This window comes from Athene cunicularia, assembly GCF_003259725.1.
Source record: "Athene cunicularia isolate RWA chromosome 11 unlocalized genomic scaffold, athCun1 chr11_part2, whole genome shotgun sequence".
Taxonomy (NCBI): Eukaryota; Metazoa; Chordata; class Aves; order Strigiformes; family Strigidae; genus Athene; species Athene cunicularia.
Genome location: NW_020799114.1, coordinates 1571509 through 1595420, shown reverse-complemented (window position 1 = coordinate 1595420; position 23912 = coordinate 1571509). Strand labels below are relative to the sequence as shown.

Sequence of the window (23912 nt, the reverse complement as noted above, 5' to 3'; positions counted from 1 at the left end):
GGCCCCGCTCAGCAGCTTCTGCAACACACAAATGGTGTCCTTGGCCTCCTCCCTCCACGCCTCTGCCAGTCTCTTGGCCGGTGAGTGCTCGCTGCCCGCGCAGACCGGCTGCCTCCCTGCCGCAGCAGCCGGTTGGAAAGGAGATGCGCCCCGGGCCGCTGCCCGGCGGAGCTGCCGTCAGTCCGGAAGCGAGGGACGCGTTGTGAAGAAAGTGCAATTATTTTTCTTATTGTTTTGTTTTCTGCCGATAGCTGCTTCCTCCTCCTCTGACCAGGGATTCATCAGCAAGCGGTAAGGGTGAATGTGAGCTCGACCGCCCGACCTCGGAGGGCTCCCGTCCTTGCCAGTTTTCAGTGATGTCTCCTGGTTTGGAACTGTCATGCCGGCAAGAGCACAAAGTCATCGTTCACGTCGACCATTGGCACATAGAACGAGGGCACCTCGTTCACGCAGAGGGATTTGTGCCCCGCGGGGTCCAGCTCCTGCACCTTCAGCTGCCACTCCATCCTCTGCACCGCGTTCAAAGCGGCAGCTTCGTGTTGCTGTCGCATGAGCAGGCATGTCTGCGTCGGGGGAAAAAAAAAACAAAACAAAAAAACAACCAAGCGGAGATGAGGGGTGAGCGGGAGAGGGCAGGAACGGCTCCTGCTGCCCGTCCCACCCGGCAGAGGCCTGAGGCCACACGCGCCCTGGCAGGAAGGAATCCTGGATTTGGGGCGCCTGCCGCCCGCAGCTCCCGCAGGAACAGGGGAAACCCCAGAAAGGGCCTCGTGGGGCGGCTCTTCAAGGCCCTCAAGCGCTCGGAGCACTGGCCCCATGGGGCAGACAGGCCCCCGCCGAGGCCCTCCCTGTCCCCAGGTGAAAGCGCGCCCGGGTTTGCCCCCCAGCTCTGCTCACCCCCCTGGGCACTCACTGCCTGAGCTCCCGCCATCGGCTTTGAGCTGGCTGCGGCCCTGCTGCTGGCGCAGAGCAGGCCCCGAGGGTTTAACTGACCGAGACAGCGCCGCGCCGTGTGGCCGTGCCGTGTGGCACGAAGCAGGGCGGGCGCCAGCCAGGCAACCCTAAGCAGAACGTGCCTCCTTTCCCCTTTTTTTGGAAGCCCCAGAGGTAACCGTGCTCCCCGGTCCCCGCGGAGGCTCCCACCTCCCCGCCGTGCCGCGCATGGAAGCCTCCCCTGACACCCAACGCTGCCCAGACCACGGCGGGACACCGGCTCCCAGCAGGTTTTTGGAAACCACAAAAGCAGCTGCCAGGCTACGGCAAGAGCTCGTGGGGGAACCCTCGTGGCGGGAGGCCGGGCAGCAGGACGGCAGCTGCCCGCAGCACCGGGGCTGCCGCGCCGCTCACCTTCATTCGATCGTACTTGTCATCCACGTCCTGCAACCAGGAAATGAACTGTCGCGCGTTGAAACGATCTCTGACCGATTTGTTTTCGTCTCCCTAAGCGGAAAAGAGCAAAAGGGAATTCACACGTTTTTTGGGTTTTTTTTAAACTTTCGGCAGTTGGGGGTCTACCGGGCTGTACCCAACCGCCCCTGAGGGCGCACACTCATCAGAAAGATGCCTGCGGGGAGGGAGAACAGAGCAGTGCTCCCAGCTGCTCCTGCAGCCCTTTGCCTCAGCCTCACAGACAGACAGACAGACAGACACCCCCCTGCTCGCACTCCCGGTTTTTTCTCGTTTTGCACAGAATCTGCCTGTGCCAGCCCGTCACAGCACCCGCACCCCTCCGTCTCCTTCACTCACACCCAAGATCATTAAGGAATTCACTGTAGAAGCTCAGACGCTTTGCTGGGAAATGCCGAGGGGTCAATCAAGGCTCCTGGATCAATCCTGTGGGACACTAATGAATTCCAGGACCCTGTGCAGGGACAGGCCCCCCCCAGTGCAGCACCCTGCCGAGGGGCTGGCGGAGGGCTCGGGGCCACAGTTCCCCCTTCTCCAGCACAGAACGATGTGAAACGGAAGGAAGAAATGAGCAGTTCTTGTGGGCTGTGAGACAGTCTGGCTCTTTTAAAGCCGCTCTCCAGACACAGATCAATTTAACAGCACTCCCCCCTTCCTTCAACAGGAAAAGGTGTCCAGAGTGTAGTGAAATAAACCTTTCAGCCCTGCAAATGATTGAGAAGAAAGGTCCTGAGACTCGCCGACAGACCCGAGTCACCTCCGCTCCTGAAGAGACGCGGCGTCCTGGATGGGTTTCCTTCCCCCGCACACACGTGGGGCGTCCCAGAACACACGACACCACAGACGGAGTGGGCTGAGGCAACTCAGGCACGTGCTGGGGAGGGCTCCTGCGGCACATCCCGCGCCTGCGCGCCGCGGTGGGCCCCCGAGCAGGGAGAGCACCCCCAACCCCTGCCCACAGCCCTCCTCCCTCCGCCCAGAAACCCTCCGTCTCCCGCGGGCTCTGGCACAGCACCTGAGACACTTTCTCACCACCCGGCCAGGCACTGACCTGATTTTCTAGAGGCATGTTATAGACCTCGGAGTCCAGCAGCATGGTGCAGGCACTGAAGGGCACAGCCTGGTTGGCAATAGTCCTTGCTGCCCGACAATGAACTCTCAAAATCTCCTGCTCGCAGGAGACAATGAGCTTCTCCTGGGGAAGAGCAAAGGAAGCCGTGAGCCTGGCAGCCTCCGTCTCCCCAGCAGAGGAAATTGGGGGCCTCTCCCCCCGCAGGAGGTTCCCCGGGGTGCTGCCTTACCCGCTCGATGCTGTGCTGGAGCCGCAGCTTCCCCCGGACGGCTTCCTGCTGCTTGAAGAGCTCCTTCAGAGGCTCGGCCAGCGAGGGCGGCGGGGCGATCTGCGGGCACACACAGCCGAGGGTTAGAGCCAGCCACAACCCAGAGCTGCCAGGTGCCCCCACCACGGGCCCTCGGCACGGCCACCTCGCCGAAACGCGCCTCGGCCACGGGCTGGGGGCTGGTGCCACCCCCCGGCGTGCTGTGCGGAGCTCGCTGGAGGGAAAACCTGTTCCCTCCGCAGGCGGGAGGCGAGGGACAACGTCCTGCCAGTGCTCAGACCACAGCGAGGGGTGAGACAACAGGCCAGAGGTGCCCGGTGCTCAGAGATGAGCTCGGCCTGCAGAACCAGAGCTTCAATCACCCTGCAAGGACGGGCTGCGCAAGGCCCGAGCGCCTCTGAGGAAGGGAACGATACTGCAGGAGCAGCATCAGCAGGAGCAGCCCAGTCTGCGCCCCGGGAAGGGCGTCCGTGTCCTCACCTGTCCTGCGCAGTCCCGGGGCGCAAAGCGCTCCACGAGCACGGCCCGAGTCGCAGAGCGGAGGAGCGGGGGGCTCTGGGGTTTATGAATGAAGCGAGGCCAGAGCAGCTCCCACAGGAGCACGGCAGAAATACCCCGAGAGCGGGGTGTTCCGCCCTGCCTGCGCCAGGGAGCCGCGGCGGCTGACGGGGCCGGGGGAAGCGACCCTCCTCCTCCAGGCTGCATCCCGGGTTTACTGCCTGCAGCATTAACTTTACTGATGCATTTGTATCAGCAAGTCTGTTCATGCAGCGCAGCAGTGAAATGCAGGTCCCACTGCCGAGGAGCGTGGGCTACCAGCACGGCAAATATTGGTGTCTGGGGAAAATGAAGGCAGGAGTTAAAAGCCACCTTTTTCCTCCAGTCTTCTAGGTTCACTACCCAATTACTATACTGCTTGTAAAAGCACTTTTGCCTTCCAGCCTCAAATCCAGTGGATTCTGGCTCTGAAGCCTGAACAAATCTCAGGTTCCTAGGCACAGCCCAAGGTCTTTCTCCGCAAAAAACACAGCACCTCAGAGGATGCATTTACCACGCAGCCATCTCACTTACCAAGGCTCGGATCTGTCACCACGTTCTAAAAGCGGGCCAAAGCCACGGTGGGGGTGCCATCGGCATGGCAATGGCGCTCGTGGTGCACGGGGGACAATCCGGCCATGCCCGTAGCAGCAAGGGGGGGGGACGGTCCCTGATGCTGCGGTTTGACGAGGGAAGGTGACTCACCACTGGAATATGGAGCTTGCTGAGAGGTTTGCCATCCAACAGGTACGAGCCTGTATAGGTGACATATTCAGCGTAGCACTGCGGAGCTTGGGGAGTAATATAGCAGAGGATTTTCCGCTTCTCCTCAATCTTTTTCCTGATCTGTAGGTACTCGAAGTAGGGGTTGGACCTGTCACTGTGATAAGGTTCAATGTCGTCCAGTTTTATAGCATCTACGATAGCTGCCAGTGTTTGCTGGATCATCTCCCTGGTCTGCTGGGTGGACGTGTTGATCTGCTGCTGCAGCTGCTGGTTGGAGCGCTGGAAGCGGCGCTTGCGCGGGTGCTGGGCCTGGGAATCGTCCTCCTCGGTGATGCGGCCTTTGGCACGGGTGGCGGGCGCAGAAACGGGAGGAAATTCCTTCTCAGACGAGGCGGCGTTCTGCTTGTTTTGGTTGGCGAGCATCTGAGCCCGGTTCCTGGTAATCCGCTGAGGAATCTCTTCTATTTTGGGTGGTTTGGGAGCTTCTGCTACTGGTTTTTGTACCGGTTCAGCTATTTCTGCTTGAGCGTTGCCCAGAGGCGCGTCGGCCTGGGAGGACGGGGCCTGGCTCCCCCCGCGTGCCGCAGCACCCTCCTGCGAAGCGCTGCCCTCGGCAGGGGGGGGACAGGCCTGGGGGCCGCTCTCTGCCCCCCCGCCAGAAGACGACAGGTCTTCGTGCGCGGCCTCCACCTCTTTGCTCTCCGCCTGAGCAGACTCGGCCGGGGCCTGCTGAAACATCTGCGCTTCCGAGTCCTCCGCTCCTTTTTCCTCAGCTACGGTCAGCGCTTCCGAGGTGGTTTCTTGCGCGGCCGCTTCTGGTTTCTGCTCCTCTGCCTGGGGCTCGGGCTCGGGGGGCAGGGCGGGGGCTGCCTGGCCGGCCGGAGGCTCCTCCGGCTCCGCCGACGCTATTACAGACGCGCTCGCTTTCACGACCCCGGCGCTTGTTTCTGAAGGTGCCGCTGGGTTTTCCTCCACCGCCTCTGCCTCCGCCATCTCCGTCTCTGCGACGTCCTTAGGTTGGAGCGGCAGCTCCGGCAGCGAGAAGGGGCCGAGGTCCAAGTCATCTTCTGCACTGGTGAAGGGATCAGGCCACGTTACTGCCTCCTCCGTATTTGCAGGCGCAGCGTTGTTGTTCTCCAAATAGTTGTTTTCTGGCGCGCTAACAACTTCTGCCTGAGGTTCTGCTGGCACACAGGGGGGATCCGGAGGTATCTCAGGTGCTTCTTCTGGAAGAGGCTTGCAGTTGTTGAAGAACGTGTCTAACCTGGTAGGGGACATGTACGGCGCTTGATCCTCAGCATTCGCTATTTCTCCTGGAACTGCTTCCTCAGCATCCTCCTTGACCTCATCGAGCCCCGGTTCAGAGACGGACAGAGGGTAAGATATGGGAGAAACGGGGTAGGAAGTATCTGTGGGAATGAAGGCTACTGGTGGAGGATGAATTGGCTCTAGGGAACAAAGCGGAGGTTTAGGGGACTCGGAAAACCTCTGGGGAGATTTCATCAGAAGCTCCGAGCCCATGGACCAGCTGACGGAGTGCTCTGCGGGGTTACCCATCAGGCTGGGAGGGATGGAGGCCTCGGGGTTTCGGGAAGGAGGGTTATCCCAGTCTATATTGTTTTGTTCTGGCATAGCCGAACTAAAATGGTTTTCTTCAATTGGTGGTAAATAGGTTGATTCAGGTGGCATAATGGAGGCGGTAGCTTGCTGCTCTTCCGTGGTATCCAAGGGCATGCCGAGGTCGGGGGGAAGAGCACTTTCCACAGAAGGAGCCAGCAGTTCATCTCTGTGTGAAGGGGAGGATTTTGCTTGTAAACCAGAAAAGACACTTTCGGGTGACTGGGCGACTCCGCTGACAGGTCCTGGCGCACAGTGCAAAGCTTCCACTTTCGGTGATGAAACCCCGTAATCTGGCGAGTAATACCCGGGAGACAAACACTGGAACTTCTCAGCGGGAACAGAAGGGAGGGGAACTTTCTCCTCCATTAAATGCTGCACTGGGGAGTCATAATTTGACGATGCCGGGACACTTTGCTGTCTGAAAAATTTATCTCCGACACTGAACTCTTCTTCGGGTGCCCTTCTGATATCAACCGAGATGGAACGATAAAGGTTCGTGGAGGGGATGGTACGAGTCGGGGTCTGACTCGGGTTCTCGGGGAGCCCGCCGGAAACGTTGGCGTATCTGTCGAAGAAGGATGGGGAACAGGCGTTCATGGACATGGTGGATATGGGCAGCGAGTGCTGCGAGTCCGCGCATTCAAACATCAGGTCCGTGTAGTCTTCGTTGCTGCATGAAGGAGTCCTGGGCGTCTGCATCACCTCCTCGTAGCTCGGACACGAGACGACGGACGCCGGGGTGGGGACCCCCGTCGGGCGGTTCTGATCCGGCCTGGGGGAGGCCGGGAGGATCTCCTTCAGCTGCGGGCCCGTTATCCAGTCCTTCGAGTCTGTCCCGACCGCGGGCTGCGCCTTGTTTTCCGGTGACAGTATAGGAGTCAGCGGACCCAACTCTTTAAGTTTCTTGTCCTTGAGCTGAGTATCCAGCGTTAACGGCTTCTTCGTTGCCAGATCCAGACTCCTCTTGCGCACGTCTTCCGAGCTTTTCAGTTTGTCCTTTAATTTGGGGTCTCCGGACCTGTGCCTCATTTTCTCCATTTGCTTCATTCTCTCTTTGTGCCTTTTGTGGCGCTCCTCGATTTCCAGGTCTTTCTGGCTCAGCATCCTCTCAAAGCTGGTCATCATCAGATCACCATCTCCCAGAAGTTTCTCCCTTGGCCTGGCATCCTTCTTGCCGCTGTCTTTGGAAAGGGTTATTTTTTCATTCCCGTTGCTGATTTTTATGGATTCCGATTTGTCTTTCTCTTGGTTCTCCTTGAGCTTCTCCTTCAGTTTGGTTTCGCCGAATTTGAGGTTGTCCTCTTTTGATTTGTCTTTAAAGGTAGTAACTTGAGGACTGTCCTTGTCTTTAAGTGTTGACTTTGGCTCGTCTTTGTGATGTTTGAAGAAACCATCTGCATGTTTGTCTCTATGCTTTTCCTTTTCCTCCTTCCATTTTTCCTTGTGTTTATCTCGCTTCTTTTTCTCTTTAACTGTGCTGATGGTGCTGGAACCGTAAGTCTTCTCTTTTTCCGCCTTCTTTGACAGCTCTCTTTCAGAATCATTTTTATCTTTCTTTTCAGAAAATAAGTAATCAATGCTTTTCTCTGGTTCCTCATCAGGCTCTGCCTTCATGTTGTAGGAAGTGCTAAAAGCCTCCCCATCCACAGAGAAATCTTTTTCATAATGAGTGGAATCCTTTCTGCTGCTGGAGTCTTTGAATTCTTCTGTTTTTTCCTTTTTCTCCGTCTTCTCCTTCTTTGCTTTTTCCTTCTCGTGACTTTTCTTTGATGAGGATGAGGAATGTCTGTGTCTCTCCTTCTCCTTGAGTTTGTCCTGTAAGCACGGTAAAGGGAGAGAGTCCTTAAACTTTTCTTCAGCGGCATCAGTCAGGGAGAGGTTAGAAGACTCAAAGAGGCTGGTCAGTCCCGGATCTTGCCCTCTATCTGTGAAGCTGTCAGAAGAGATCTCGCTGATTTTGTCATTGGAGTCATCTCTATAGTCGTTCAGAGCCTCCTCCTCCAACTTCTCCAGCAGGCTCTTCTCTGACTCCCCTCCTTTCGAAGACTTTTTCTCTTTGGAATGCTCTTTATCTGGCTTCTCCTTATGCTTGCTTTTCACCTTGTCGTCATTGGCGTGTTTCTTTTCAACCTTTTCTGGGAGTTTTTGCTTGTTTTTCTTCTCTTGAGTGGAATCTATGGACGTTCTGTCTTTCCTGTCCTTGTACTTTTCGGTAGAGTCTTTATCTTTCTTCTCTTTGTGTTTTTCAAAGGAACTCTTCTCCTTCTTCTCTTTCCCCCCTTCTGATGTTCCTTTATCCTTTTTCTTCTCCTTGGAGTCTTTATCTTTCTGCTTCTCTCCGGAATGTTGCCGGTCGGAGGAGTACTTGCGGTGCTTGTCGGGGTAGAGCTCCTTTTCCGCGCCTGCGCCGTCGTCCTTCTCCTGCAGACTGTCCAGACGGTGCAGCTCGCTCCCAGTGGACTCGCTGACTTTGAACCCGGTCAAGCTGTAATCGTCCCTCTCGTCTTCGCTCTCGTCGGTGAAGATGTCTGCGATGCTGTACCAGCTTTTCTCCTTCCCTTTCTTCTCATCCTTTTTCTCGGAGAAGTCCTCTCGATCCGTGGAGAAGTTCTTCTCTTTCTTCTCTTTGACCTGGTCGAAAGAACTCTTCCTTTCTTTGTCTTTGCTGTGCAGGTCTTTGTACTTCTCTTTAGTTTCTTTTTTCTCTTTGAAACTCTTGTCCAGTTCTTTGTCTTTCAGGATTTTCTCAGGAGCGACTTTTTCATTTTTCTCCTTGTCGCCTTCTTTGGATTTCTCCTTGTATTTTTCTGGCTTCACCTTTTCTTTTTTTTCTTTATCGGGAGCATCTTTCTTCTCCTTTTCCTTCCCAGAATGGTGCCTCTCCCAGCTCTCCAGAGTTTTACCACTGAATTCGGGGTCAGACTTATCCTTGAAGAACGTTTCGCAGCCATATTCTTTAAAGTCATCTCGATAGGGCTCCTCCTGCTTCGTTTTGGTATCTTTTCGATCTTTAGAGCCATCAGAGGAATCTTTCCTGTCTTTGTTGGTTTCACCTGTATCTTTTTCTTTCCTCTCCTTGACACTCTCCGCAGAATCCTTCCTTTTCTTATCCTTTTCAGGCAAATAACTAGGAGTACCCTTGTGTCTGTCTGTTTGGTCCTTTTTCTTCTCGGAGCTTTTGTCCACGTAATCCCTCTCTTTCTTCTTTAAGAAAGTGTCCTTTTCATTCCGCTTCTCGTTGTATTCCTTCTTCTCTTTCGTTTTGTTTTCCTTTTTCTTGTCTTTAATTTCCTCTTTCACGGGTTCTATGATTAGTTTTGCCACGGTGTCATTCTTAATCTCCCTGAAATCTGTTACTGGAGAGTCCCAGCTATCTTCACCTTTGAAATCGAAGGATGAATCAGAAGACAAGTCTGAAAACCACCTCTCCTGCTGGTCATCCGAAAGGCTGAACTTCGTGTCCTCGCTTTCGGGAAATTGGTTTTTGTTATTAAACTCATCAAACCCAGACTCATCCCTGTAAAGTTTTTCTTTTTTGCATTTTTCTTTCTCTTCCTTGAAGGATTTTTCCTTCTCTAGTTTAGAAACCTTCTCCTCCTTCAGCTCATTCTTCTTCTCAGATTTTGACTGCTTGTCCTTCGACTTCTTCTTCCTCTCCTCCTTGTGTATTCTGGGCTTCTCCTCTTTGGGAGACTTCTCCTTTACAGGTTTCTCTTTTTCTGATTTACTTAATCCTTCTCTGAAGGATTTGCTTATGTCTTTACTACCATCTTTGACTTTTCTTAATGATTTCTCCTCTTTCGAGGATTTTCCAGTCTCATCTTTAAACAACCACTCCTTCTCCTCTGCTTTACCCTTGGGGAGCTTTTCCTCCTTCTTACTGTGTTCTCGCTCATGCTTTAACACTTTCAATTTGTTTTCGACTGGATTTTCTGTCTCTACTATCAAGCCTTTCTCAGGCTTTTGTTTAGAGTCCTCAAACTCAAAAGAAAATGTTTTGATTATTTTAATGTCTTGGCTGATGGGACACTGCCCCTTCTCCTTGTTTTTATGTTTGTGTTTTGTTTTATGCTTTTTAACAACCTTCCCCTCCTTGTCCAGCTTTGGAATTGCTCCATCCACATTGCTATGGAATGAATTCTTTTTCTCAGAAACAGTGTTGTGTGGGGTGTTTTTCTTTTTGTGCTCTGGTTTCTTCCTGACTGGCTTTAGCGACTCTAAGCTCGAGTCCTCGGACGAGTAGTCTGACTCGCTCGTCAGCCTCGTCCTGGTGGAGTCCGATAAGGAACTGACATCTGACCAAGCTGGAGAAGATATGGTTTTCCAATTGTCCGTCCTCCAGTGCTTGGAGTGCTGTTCTGTAAGATTGGGATTATGTTTCTGGGATGCTAAACTCCCATGAGAAGAGGTCGATGAGGCAGACAGAGAGTTAAACAAGGAGGATTCCTTTAGCACTAGCCTGGAGTCCTTTACACAGCTAGAGCTCTGAAGAGAGTCTCTATCATCCTCCTCACTCTCCACGTTTTCACTCTCTGATTCAGAGGAACAAAATTTGTCATTTTTTTTGCCAAACCGAACCTCTTTGCTTTTTGTCTCCTTCTTCCGCTTCTTTTTTACTTTGCTTTTCTCCTTCTGCGGCTTTGTGCTGGCGGGCTCCCGAATTTTGCTGCTGGGCAATATCGAGTGGGTCGAAAGTCGCAGCTTCTCCCCCGTCCCCACAGCAACGCTAGTCTCCTCCTCATCCGAGCTGTCCGACAGGATGCGGTGGGCAGCTTTCTTTGGTGTAATTGTGTTATTTTTAGTATAAGTTTTCACTTCCATTTTGGGTATGGAAATGAAACTGTTTGCTTTAGTCTCTTTTCTGTAATCCTTTTTCAGCAAATGTTTGTCATCGACTGGCGGGACCCGGTCCTGCTCATCGTCCTCATCAAATTCATACTCATCCTTCACCGGGGTGATGGTTTTGGGGGGCTCCTGGGCCTTGGGCTTGTGCTTCAAACCCTTCTCAAACTCTGAGTCTGTGTTATTGCCATCAACAGAGCTGGAGGGAGCGAAGGAAGGGGCATCCTCCTCTTCTGAGGTCTCTGCAGAGAGAGAAGAACAATGTGTTAGGGGCTGCGAGGGGCTTCGGGGAGGGGACAGCACCAGTCTGCTGCAGATGTGAACCCAGGCCAACAGCCCTGCCGCCCTTTTCCCTCACCCAGCCTTTGCTAAGTTTGCAGCTGAAGGCTCGAAATGCCCACCTTGGGAGATATTTTAGGAAGGAAGAGCTATCCAGTCTCAAACCTGCACGGGGTGTTCCTCAAAACAACATCCTGGCTGTAGCAAGAGAAGTTTTTAACAGGGTTACGACTGCACACAGCGTAGGTCAAGACTCCCCGTAAGACTGGAATTCTAATTAGCACTAATGAAAACCTGCAGCGTTTCCCACCTGGCACAGCCGCAACCTGAGACATCAGGACCGGTAGAGCCGAGCGCCCGTGGCCCCCGTCCGGGGAGGGGGGAACACATGACGCAAAGCTCCTCCTCTCCGCGCCCAGGCGGGCGCCGTGCCCACGTTTCAGAGGTAAGATACCCATTTACCTGCAAGCGGCTTCCAATCCTACATCTCGACTGCACCAGGCAAGGGATCTCAACGGAGGCTTCCAGGGCAAACAGCTAGAGCTCCCGGAGCTAAGGGCTGGCAGTTATGTTGTCTGAATTGGGGTTACAGCTACAGCTGGACTCCTGACCGTGGCAGCAGCGTGCAGATATTCTGACAAGAGTCTAACTTCACTGTCCTCTTAACGTCTCTGTATTAACAGACAGCTGCAGGCCACAACCATCGCTCCCGTGTTCCCATAAAGGTCAATCTCACCTGTTGAGCTCTCTTCGCTAGAGGGGTACGTGGTCTTTCCCAGGAGCAGATTCACCATGGTGGGGGAGTTAGCTACTTTTAAAGGTGTCTCGCCCTTCCTGTTGCTTTGATGAGGATTCCCTCCATAATGTAACAACAATTTCACCACCTGAAAACAGAAATTGAGAGTTGAAGACGCTCGTGATGTTTCGATGCCAGGCTTTTGGGGGAACTTGCATACATAACTAAAAGGGGGATGTCCTCGGGACACGCCTTACGGCACTAACAGTCACTGCTAGGAAAGGAGTCAGAGAACAGCAGAAAAGAAGGGAGAAGAACAAGACACGAAGCCATGCTCCCTCCCCCTGACTCAGAAGAAGAATGAACTATCCCTCTGCACAGGGAAACACCAAGTCAAACACTCAACAGCGCTGGGGCAGGGCAATTCTTTCCCGCTATGTGGCTATCAGCAGAAAATGACAATAAAATAACCAGAATCTCTGTATTTGCACAGTTGGCTGCTTGATGCACGAGGGGAAAAAAAAGTGTCATTTAAAACACAGCTCTGAAATTCAGCAGGGACCAACCTTGAAGTGCCCGTTATTGGCCGCATCGTGCAGGGGGGTGTCGTCATCCAACCCCTTGGTGTTGACTTCGGCGCCCGCAGCGAGCAACTGCTTTGCAACATCGTAGTAACCCCGGTTGCAGGCCTCGTGCAACGCCGTCCAGCCTGCGGGCAGAGAGACGCTCAGAACACGGACACCACCTCCGTGAAGGGGTCGGAGACGCTGAAAATGAACCTCTGCCCACAGCCGCTGCAGGTGCCGGCGCGGCGGGGGCCTTGTTTGCTCCCCGTGGCACAGCGGGAACAAACCTGCAGCTCTGCCTTGCTACTCCGACCAGGCGGTCGTGACACCAGCCCTGCTTTTCCCTCCACTCACACAACATGCTACAGCCAGATCATCTGTCAGAGCAGGCACAGCCCCGGGAAATGGAAAGGTGAAGTTTTACGTAGGAAATTAAGAAAATCGCTAACGGCGCATGAAGTCAGGTCTCAAATCCTTTCCCAACTCCTCTGTAAGGGCCTGAGCTCTGAACTGCAGACGTAGCTCTGAAACATCCCCCACACAGACCTCACAAATATTTTCTGCGTGCTCTCCAAAGCAAGCAGCCATGTCGCTGCAAAACAGGCCCCCGGCTTGGGGAGAAACCAAACAGCAGCTCTCCACACTAACAGCGGCTCTAGTTCTCAAACAAACCTCTGAAGAACACAAAATGAAATATTTTATCATGTTCAAACAGACTATTTTTAAGCAGAAACTGTTTTGAAGTTTCCCAGCAAACGTGCGTGGCTCCTTTGGTATTTTGCTGATAGCGTCGTGGGAGCTCATTCCGTTACCTTCACTTGGAGCATTAAAAAGAGGCACCTGCGACCACAATTAATCACAACCGATAGTTCAGTCTAGCACTGATATTAATCATACAGGCGGAGGAACACGCAGCCCTATTTATAGCCCCAAAATCGTGTGAAGAGAACAGCACAGAGCAAAGTCAAGCTCTCGGACGTGCTGGAGGGAAGGCTGCCTCACGCTAACTCAGCCCCACCGCCGGCGGCGGGGGAACCGGCACCGTCCAGCACCTCGCCGCAGGACTCGGGGCTGTTCCCACCCCGGCCCGGCCGCAGCCCCACACCCAGGTCCCTTCCCCATTCCCAGCACCAGAAGCAGGAGCTTGGCGGGCTGCTGAGGAGGAGGAGGAGGAAGAGGAGGTGCTACCCCTGAGCTGAGCTCAGGCTGGTCCTCCAATGCGGATGCCCGGCTGGCACAGCGGGGAGCCTGCCCCTGCCCGTCACGTTCACACTGCTCCCCACCAGCAGCACCCCCACGGCTGGTACTTAAAACCAACCCCGGAACGCTGCAGGCATCAGCCATTCAGCTCTAGAGCAGCGATTTTACAAACTCCCTCTTTTCAGTATTTTTGTGCCCATCATTTCCTATATTTTAAGTAAAAAAAAAAAAAAAGAACCAGCCCACCTCCCTTTGCAAATCCCCCTCCAGACTTCCAGGAGGGCACCCATGTGGAAGGGCACGGGAAAAGGGAGCAGAGGGCCCTGTTCACAGCGGCAGAGCGTGGAGCCCCGGCAGCGCCAGGGACTGTCCGGGCTCAAGCCCAGCCCCGCGTCACCGCCCCGAGCGGGAGCACGTCCAGAGCAGACAGGACACCCAGGGAGCTCAGCTCCCAAACCCCAACAAGGGCACTGATGCTTTTCAGGGATTTATTATTTTGACAAATACGTAGGTTTTGTTGTAGGTTAGGTTTTTGGGGTTTTTTTTGAAAGGACAGCAAGATGTTCTCCTTCCCGAAGAGGAGAATCATTATTTTCACTTCACCCTCTCTTTACAGGCAGCAAACCACTTTCTCTGGTGGGAGCTGACCTCGGAGGTGGAACGTGCACCCGGGGGAACAGGGACCGACCACGGGCTGCCCTGCAGCGCTGCCAGCGGGCTGGTTACCTGCAAAGTCCTTCACATTGACATCTGCACCCTCGATGATGAGCTCCTTGATGCGCCGGGCATCTCCTCGGATGGCAGCTCGATGCAGCCGAGTCTCTCCTCGCTCGTTTCTCTTATTTACTTTATCTTTGGTTTTGGAGGCAGAGTTAGGAGTTCCCTTCTGACAAACTGTAGACTGAGAGGGATGCTTTGGTGTTGTGTCGACTGCATGGAGGAGAGAAAGAGAAAGAACGGCCCGTTCAAAGGAAGGCCTGGACCCTTAGAGGGAGCTCGAGCAACGCGTTTCATCTCGCCTCTCCCCGAAACGCTCACCCTCTGAAGTCGGTGTGAAGACAGAGGAAAGCCTGTGTGTGTACAATGCAGATATTAACTGCAGGCTGCCAAAGCCCGCTGGAGAGAACTGCAGCCCTCGCAAGGACTGTAGGCAATCCCATGATTTAGGAGCAAACAATGCAGCTCCTTACCCTAAAACCTCATTTCCTAAGGGACGTGGCCTTTTACCAAGTACATGTGAGGTCTGACAGCCTTGGGAGGAGACTGAACATTTCCTGGGAGAACATCTGAATGCTCTCAAGACTACACAGCTTTCTGCCTTTATTTTTTCTTTTTCTTTTTTCCCCCCTCCCAAGTAGCAGCATCATAAGCAGCTAGATTAGTGTCAAACCCAACAAAATACGTAGCTGAAAGCAGCAACGTCTGCGTGTAGGATGCAGATGTGTACGTACAGATAGCACGGTGCCTCTACAAATCCTGGGGGGTCACGTATGCAACAGATAAAAATTATTAAAATATAAAATCCGTGGTAAACACATTCCAGCTGCTCTGCAGCTCAAGTTACAGTTGCAGTGGTTACACATCTTATCCCTCTCCACAAGAAGAAACATTAAAAAACCCACAGAGGATGATATTTTTTTTCACAACTGTTACTGGTTTAGCCTGAGAGGCCAGTGGAGAACACGAAGCTCTGACGTGGAGGAGCCTCCCGTGGAACAAAAGCTCTAGTTAAGCAGCCAGGGCAGGCTCAGCGCTGGCCTGGATTCGGCCTGTGGGACATCTCCTGCTGCTGCAGCCACGTGTGAACTCCCATCCCCGGAGTCACCTGCACAGCCCCGTGGGAGCACGAGAGCGGGGAGACCCCATGGAGCGGCACAGCAGTCCCCCCTGCACCCCAAGGGGTGGGAGCTCATCTCTGCTGCCGGCGAGGAGCTACCCGAGCCCCCCGGTGACCCCGGGGCCGGGCGCCGAGGAGCCCAAGTATTTGCGAGCTCACAGGCGTCCGCCCGCACCGCTGAGCAAAACCGCCCTCCAGGGCTCACCTGGGCTGTTCGCAGACTCTTCCGCTGTCATCTGCATGAGGAGAGCGACTTGCTGGCGCTCGGACAGCGGGTAGCCTGCCCGGATCCCCGAAAGGCCCATTCCGAAGAGCAAGCCAGGCTTTCTGGTGGCGGGCTCCTTTTTAATCCTCTTCCGCTCGGGACCCTGCTTTTCTGTGATGCAAGGAAACAAACACAAGCTGTGAACGTCACCGAAAACCACGTGTGTTTCTGACCAAAGCCCAGACAGCTCTCCAACTCCGTTTCCGTATCTCGCAAACCGAAAAGCCTACGGTGAAGGCCGCGTCCCTGCGGCAGCAGCACCGGTACCTGGAGCAGCCTCCAGGGCTCACGCCGCTGAGGTGGCAGGCGGGACACGCGCTGCTCCCGCTGCCCCTCCGACAGCCTCTCCCGGCACAGGTTTCTACCTGCTCTCCCCCCACCGCCAGAGAGCAGCGCGGGAGGGAGGGAGCGGGTCCTTCGCGGGGCCGCTGCCGGTACCGTACCTTCCATCTTGCTTCTAGGAGCCTCCATCTCATGCCATGGTGCTTCGAGGAGCGTACGCAGCCTTACACCACCATAGCATGGACTGAACTGGAGGCATCTAAAAGCATCAACAAAGAGTGCTCACGAGATCCGGGCGGACAGCTCAGAAACGCTGCCGCCTTAGCCCTTCACCATCATCAGCAGCAGCATCGTCAAGCTGAGGACTCTGCAGCCAAAGGGTTGCCCCAGGGAGCACGGGGCTGGCCCTCTCCTCCTCCCGGCCTAGGGCGGAGCACCCGCCTGCAGTCAGGCTACCTCTGCTCCTGCATCCCTCTAAAAAAATCCCAGAGGAACGAGGGGAGGAAGAAACCCCTGTGCCTGGCTTGTCATCCCCCAATTCCCAGCCTGACGCTCGGTCTGCTAAATTCCCCCACTCCAAAGGCAGCTCCTGCGCAGGGGCTGAGCGCAGCCACCTCCGAGGCTGGGACTGCTGCTGGCACGCCATGTGCACAAGGAGGGGACAGGGACAGCCCCCCCTCTCCCTGCACCCCCGGCCTTCCTCCCAGCAGATGAGAACTGGGCCCTGCCCTGCCTTGGGCAACTTGCTGCCTGCGCCCACTGCCCAGCCCAGCTCACACACCGAACCTCTGTGAGCAGCCCGGATTCTATGGCTTTTCTTAAGTATTTTTCCGGTTTGCTTTATCCAAATATTGATCCTTTTCCCATGCAAGGAGAGTCAGCAGCCCTTCCTCTGCGCTTCTGGGCTGGGCTGGTGAAAGCACAAGCCCTGTCGCAGCCACGCCAGAGTCCCACTGCAGGGACGGTGCTCGGTGAACAAAGTTTCAAGGTGTCAGTTCAGGAAACAAGAATTAAGTTTCCTTTCCCAGAGCCAGCCAAGCAAGAGAGACAGAACATCTATCTGTAGAGCAGCACGGCAATTCCTTGCCAGCAGCCAAGCTGCATCCCTCCTACCAGGCAACTGTCCTAAACCCACAAAGAAGCATAAGGAAGATACGGTGTGTGCGAGCGGAAAATCCAACTTTGCTCACATCTATTTCTAAGCGCTGATACAGTTTGTTTGTACCAAGGCTCACTGCAGGGCTCCTGCTGCGGGCAGAGGGCTGGGAGCGACGTTCTTAGCAGCTGCAGCCATAAAAGTTATCAAAGGCAGGTGAGTGGCTCCTCGCCCTCGCATCACATGCTCCAACGCCGGTTCAAAGCAAAGCCGGTTCGATGCTGCTCGAGAAACCTGAGCAGTAAAACACCTCGCTGCTTCCTTGATGTCATCGAAGCCGAGCTGCTCAGAACCTCCCGCGTAAACAGAGACTGTTCTCTAACTGATGGCGCCTGATTTGCAAGAGAGCAGATCTCACCCGTGACTCTGAGGCACAAAGTTAAAATCTTTTTAACAAAAAGGAGTTCTGGCTCACGCGGCCACCAGCCCGGCGGGTGCTGCCGGGCCCGGCCCCAGCAGGGGCTGGTACTCGCCAGGATGCTGCCAGAAGCCGCAGAGGAATCGCGGGGGGGTTATTTATCTATCACAAGTACCTGCTCCCCCCAAAGAGGAACGCTGCGACCTGGAGCACTTCCACGTGGCTAACTACGCTGCCACATGGTACGCCGAGTCCTCCCGAGAGGCAGCACAGGCAAGGGCTCTCTTCTGCTCAAACGTCTGACTCTAAACACGCTTACTTATTTTCTTGAAGATATTTTGAGAATCCCAGAAAGCGTTAGAGGGATGATACAAGGAAGTTTGCAAACAAGTAAATGTCTGATAACGCTCTCCAAGAATCAGGGCTTCAACTCCCAGCACCCAGGGAGGGAAAACCCCTCCAGCGCCCTGAAACTGGGAGTCAAAAGCGTGTGGGGGATGTAGAGGACCGAGAGGATTTGCAATGGATCACACAGACACAGGGCTCTCGGACTAACGGACCAGCTGCACCCAGGCCCTTCCCTCCCACCGCCCCCGTGCCAGGGCTGCGGCCAGCAGCTGAGGAAAGGCAAATCCTGCAACCTCTACACCCAGCTCTGCTCATCCAGTCCCATTTGTCATTTTGTCAAATTCGATGCGGGTCACCAGCAGGACAGAGCCTCCGTGCAAAGCCCGGCAGGTCAGGCGAAACCGCCAGCGCCTGGGTTTAAACTCAATCCCGGGCTCCGCGCCGAACAGCAGGTTTCCTCCTTCATTCACCAAACTGCCAGCGGAGGAAAAGTCTCCGGCAGATGAGGGCAGCAGCGTGTGGGGACATCTCCACCGCTCCAGCTCGATTCATGCCGCCTGCATCTCCCGTACTCTCAGCTGACGGGCAGGCAGCTCCAGACACCTTTTCCCTGCACCCTACACAAAGGTGCCACCCTCTGCTGCTCTCCCGCTGCCAAGGTCTCCCCCAGAGCAGAGGATTTCCATTGGCCCCCTGCCCCTGGGGTCCTGAACTCTGAAGAAATAACAACTCCGTACCAGGGAACCTCTCCAAGCAGACAGCACAGGCCGCCCCTCTTCAAATACAAGCTCTGGAAACGTGTCTGTGCATCAGAGAAAAATCCTGGTCTAATTTTCCAAAGCCACATTTTGGTCACCCAGGCAGTCGTAACAGATGATGCAATCAGATCACTGAAAAGTGGGTAGTTTTTTCATGGTTTAAAGGAAAATTAAACTCAACGTGCTTATGGTAAGAAAACACGTTGGCCTGGGCAGTTCCAGGAGCCACGCCGCTGAGCAGCGCCAGGCACGCTGGCTCCGAGCACAGGGCCACTTGACCTGCGCATGTGGCACCTTCCTGCTCCTCGGTAGGCTCCGGAGCTGCGGTTCAAAGCAGGCTTGTTAAACCCTGTTTGGCCAGGCCTGGCTTCTCACACGCCTCAGCTCAGCAGGCAGCTCCGGGCCGCATCCGGCTGGGCCACAGAGAGAGGAACAAAGATGCTCGAGGGGGTCACGGCCCGGCCGGTGCCACCAGGCAGCGCTTTCGAAGTCCAAGCGATGCACAAGGGTTGTACGTGGGAGAGGGCTGCTCTGTGCGTGTGGAGCCACAATTAGAATGGGAACATTTTCATTAATATTACTCGGCTGCTGCAGGTTGTCAGCATGAGCCTGTGATTTGCCAGAATTGATTACCAAGTTCAACTGAAACCCCCTAAACTCCTATTAATTCTGCAGCCGCAGAAATCTCCTCCTCCACAGAACATTTAACGTTAAAAAGCATGTGATCAAGATAAAAATAAATTGGAAAGTGACTGCTGCGTTCTGGCTCGCTGTGGTGAGGCAGCCGAGGACTCGGGCTCGCGTGTGCTCCCTGCGGGCAGGTGGCACCCCCCGGCGCCGCCCGGGAACCCGCAGTGGGAAGATCCCACCTAGTCCCGAGCTCACGGGCTGCGGGAGCGCTGCGTTTCGCTCCTCCCTGCCTCCTCCTGCCCGGTGGGAAAGGGATTTCTCCCTCCGGTGCCGGGGCCTCGCTCACCCGTTCCCCCAAGGCCTCCTGGGTGGAAGGCAGCAGCCAAACACAGCACTATCCCCGCTGCAATTAGCTGCTTGGCCGCAGCACAGAGGTTAATCCCACTTCTTTAAGCATTCGGGGGAAAGCAGGTTGCCGGCTGCGCTCCCTGCACCACCAGTTGCGTAAGGAGCAGGGCAGGGCTGGGCTGGGCTGTGCCCGGCAGCCCGGGGCTCCCAGCGTGGCACCCCAGGGCTCCTGGCAACACGGAGGGACGCAGGAGCAAGGCCCCTGAGCAGGAGGGATGCAGAAAGCTGCTCCCAGCACTTCCCGGCCTGGCCTCAGCAGAAGCACCCTGCAGGGTCCTGCTCAGCCTCGCGTGAGCGAAGCGGGGAAGGCTCTGGGCTTCAGAGCTCCGAATACGTTTTATTTCGATCTGGAAGACTTGACTTAGAATCTGTTTTTCAGCAGGTTTAAAAGGGGCACCAGCACAAAGATCTCCGCTCAACGGCACGGAGTGCCACCGGCTCCGGCAGGCTGCTCCTTCTCTAATGAAATGCTTTTCTGAACGCCTTGCAGCAACACGGAGCAAATTAAAAGAAACACAGAGTACAAATACCTCCGCAAACAGGAATAAAGATTATTTTACACTCAGAAAAAGGGTGTTTTACTCTCAAACAAGGCTGTATGCACGCCGGTCCCTGCATGGAAGTGCAAAACCCAGAGGTACAAGGGGGTGGGCAGGCAAGGACCCCCGGAAGAGCTGAGCGACCCAGGACGCGGCGCCCGCCCGGGGATGAGCCACACCTCCATTTCGCTATTTTTAAAGCGGCTCGTTTGCCGTTTGCTTCAGCCTTCTGCAAAGCTACGGAGCAAAGCTTCAGCCGTGGTTTAATTTGGGGATCCTGCTCGGCTCTTCCTTCACGCTGACGCTAGCGGGAACCTCGTGCCCAAGCTTAAAGGGGAAAGCAGGATCTGAGCAGCGCCGCGGCTGCCAAGCACCGCCGGGAACTGCTGCTCCTTCCTTTCATCACACTAAATCCGAGCGGCTCCGAAAGGCAGAGCAGGAGCAGGTTCCCAGGACAAAGGGGTTGGAGCATTAGCCCACAGGGGGGTTCTCCTGCCCCAATTAGACTCCAAGTCATGCGATGCTCATGCTGCTGCAACAGAGAGCACAAATCCGGGGCTGCTGGGCGCCCCTCGGAGGTCCCAGCGCAGAGGCTGCTCTGTGAGGCGTTCAGCACCGTCGGGCCGGCTCTGAGGGCAGGGCCGCACCACGCCGGCCCAACCGCCGGCCCTACCCAACTGGGAGAGGGGAGAGAGGCAGGGGAGGACAGAGAAAAAGGCAGTGATGGAAAGATCCGTCAGAGATGTCTCTGAGATGCCAGCGGGTTGCAGGGACGGGAGCTCCAAGCCCAGCTCCTCGCTCCCCATGAACGTGTCGTACCCTGTAACGCAAACAGCATCTGTTTAAACTGCTCCAACATGACAACACACGCGTGTAAGGTGGGACCCTGAGGAAAAATACCATTTCCAAATAAGCAGCTCGGGCTGAACAAGCGCTGCGTGGAGAAACCGACTGTTGGCTCGCCGATGGGCTGGGATTTTCAACAGTTTATTTGCTGAGCAAGCACACAAACAAAAGATCGATAAGAATAAATTAGAACAGCACAGGCAGCCGTAGAGTCTGCATTGCACCCCCAAGAGACGGCACAAGCCTCTGCTTTCCCCATCCACAGCCTAGCATGCGTAAGAGTGACTCATTTTCACTGCAGAAGTTGTAGGGCATAAAACGTTTTGGAGCATGTCAGCTCAAACCAGGGGAAAAACAGGTTTAACCTGAGCGCGGGCAGCCCGGAGCCCCAGCGTGCGGATCCTTACACGTGTGCGCAGGGCATCTGCAGACGTGGACCAACGCATGCTGAAGACAGCGAGTCAGAAGGTTTACAGCGTGATATAACCGCGTCCCAAGGCTCCATGGGCACCTCGGAATTTGAGGACAGGCGCACAGGACGGTGCCGAGGGGGAGGCTTCGAGGCGGGCAGGAGCACGGGGAGGATGGCGGCAGCGGCAGCGCGGAATGGGCAGAAGCAGCACAATGGCACAGGCAGAGGGCAGCAGGGGAGCAGGACAGAAGCCAAGTGAACGCCAGGCAGGGTGAGCAGGGCTGGCGTGAGTGCATGGAGACCACCGTAACGCAGAGGAACACGGAGCTCGCGCTGGGGGGGCTGCACCCCAGGGCCAGCGCAGGCAGGACGCATGCCCAGCACCAGGAGCTCATGGCCGCGCTGCAGAGCCTGCGGGGTGGGCACAGAGAGGAGAGATATGTCTGGCTAATTGGCCAAATGAAAGCCAAAAGGGAGGAGGAAAAAGGAGAGGAAAAACTCTAGCAGGATCTGCTTTGGCAGAACGGCGAGGAAGGCGGCCTGAGCAGTGAGTTGCTTCCTCATCTGAAGGATGGAGAGGGTCCAGAGCCACAGACTCATCCTGAAAGGAGACAGCAGAGACATCAGCTTTGGAGCTCAGGAGCAGAGGAGAGGTGCCGGCGGGAGGAACCTGCCCGTTTATAACCACAGCAGGTCACTGTGTGTCCTCACCGCTCACCCCGGCGACAGAGGACCCGCGGGCCCTGACCCCGGAGGTTGCAGTATTTTTCAAAGCACAATCTGGCTGGAGAGGTTTCATGCTGCGTGATGGCCTGCGATCCAAATACAGGCGTTTCCCCTAAACTTGCAGGACAGAGCGCAGAGTTGTGCAGAAATGTGTAAATGCAGCTTCTCACCAGAGTGGCCACTGGCTAACAAACTGCTGCGAGAGGAGAGGCTCTTATCAGAAACAACAATCTCCATGTTAAACGCAAATAATTCCAAGGGAAACCAATTTTCAGGTCCAGACCTTTCATTTCCCACAAAACAGAAAGAGTCGGGGGAGGAAGGCTCCACAGAGCCGCCCGGCCAGCCCTCCCCTCCCAGGAGCTGGGGGCAGGACACTCTGCAGACAGCGCTGATAAAAGCTCTTGTATTAAGGAAAAAGCCATCATTGATAGGATTTTTGGTTCACAGAGACACAGCACACTGCAACCTCTCACTCTGCATGTTAAGGAGGTGAGGCGGGGGGAGGAGGGAGATTTATGGCAGCTCCCGTCATAAAACGACCTGCTTTTCTGCACAGCACTTCCCAGATGGCTGATGCACACGGGGAGTTTCTAAGGGTGATCTGAAGGCTGGTGTTTGCCAGTCTATCCACACTGTACCGGCATTATGGAGCCCAGCTAGAAACGGAGAAGCTCTGACATTCACTCTCTCCCTGGTTGCTAGGTGAGAACAGTTTCTTGACTATTTTAGTAAAAGGACTGAAATTATACAAGCAAAGAAAGACCCAATGCAGCACAGCCCATTAGAGTCCCCCAGCTGCACACATCAGACCGAAGCCAGCGACAGAGAACGCGCACAAATAGCACTTTCGTACGCAGATGCATTTTTTAATAAGCCAGCAATTTGCTTCTCACGGATTCCCTCGCCAGCCTCGCAACTTGTGACTAACGAGCCCGTTCCCATGCAATGTCCCTCCAAACACTTGCAGGCATTAGGCAACCCAGCAGCCGGCTCCGGGAGAGGACGATGGTTTTGGTCATCTGATTCATCAAGTGTTTTCTAACCTAGTGATTAGCGTCACAGAACATACTTGGGGGATGAGGAGGCTGAGAAGCAGCAGAAGTTTGGAGCTCGGAGGCCAGCTCCTGCTGACCCTGCTCACACTAGCCCTGGTCCACCAGCAGCACCTTGCCAGCTGGCTCCGAGCCGCGGGCTCAGCCCTCAGAGCCCGGGAAAGGTCGGTGTGCGCGGATGGGGCTCTTGTCTCTCCCCTCTTCCCCAAAAAGTAAAACCCTCCTGGGCCAAGGTGGAGCCTCGGGGCGAGAGCTCAGGCGCTCTGCAGAGGGGCAGTGGCACCCACGGCAGCAGCAGCTGCACCGGGGTACAGCTCCCAGCTAAATAAATATATTGTGGGGTCTAAATAAATCGGGACTGCAACACAAAACCTCAGAAACCTGCTGCCTGGTCGGGAAGGGAGCCTGGGGCGGGGGGGCAAGGAAGCTGCCAGACGTCCCAAGTGGGGGAGCTGTATGGATGGATGGACGGACGGACGGATGGATGGACAGATGCTGCCTGGCCCTGCACACACCTACTTTACTATTCAAGAATTTAAAAGCCTGATACTGCCTTTTTTTTTTTTTTAAGCCGGAGACAGAAACAGCTTAAGGACTTCTACATTCCAGCTGTGGGGCCTGCCGGGCTCTCAGGCCACATTTTCCATTTCCCTCTCAGCCACCTCTCCCCGAGCTGCGACGGGCAGCACACGCCAGGAGACCACAGCGGATGCAGACGATGCCGTCGCTATTTCTGCCGGCACGGGAAGCTGCTCTCCTCCACCTCCAGAATGGGAGAGCCGCCTCCTGCCCCGTGCCCTGCACCGCAGCAGGTCCCCCACCTCCGCCGGCCCCAGCGGCGTCGCCACCGCCGCCTGCCGTGACATTTGGTTCAACTCAAACGACTGTAGCAACAACAACAATTATCAAGCGATGCTGAGAAATCCCGTGACCAGAATGCTGCTAAACCACACTTGAGTCGCCCCTCCCACGGCAGTGGCCACGCTGGGGTCGCAGGCAGCGCTGCCGGGGGGACAGCCGGGCTCCTGCTCGGCTGCCA

General features: G+C 55.3%; 1 protein-coding gene across 2 annotated transcripts in view; it reads right to left on the bottom strand.

Moving 5' to 3' along the window:
- Positions 1-6: 6 nt before the first annotated feature.
- The window catches only part of ANKRD11 (ankyrin repeat domain 11), a 127203-nt gene continuing 103297 nt past the window's right edge, over positions 7-23912 (bottom strand). For both annotated transcript variants that reach the window (XM_026857065.1, XM_026857064.1), the window contains 9 exons: positions 15296-15466; positions 13980-14183; positions 12054-12196; positions 11488-11635; positions 3990-10714; positions 2709-2807; positions 2459-2602; positions 1348-1440; positions 7-563 (listed from right to left, as the gene is read on the bottom strand). In XM_026857065.1, the coding sequence (XP_026712866.1) occupies positions 378-563; positions 1348-1440; positions 2459-2602; positions 2709-2807; positions 3990-10714; positions 11488-11635; positions 12054-12196; positions 13980-14183; positions 15296-15466 (7913 nt within the window). In that variant the 3' untranslated portion in view covers positions 7-377. The remainder of the gene's footprint in view (positions 564-1347; positions 1441-2458; positions 2603-2708; positions 2808-3989; positions 10715-11487; positions 11636-12053; positions 12197-13979; positions 14184-15295; positions 15467-23912) is intronic.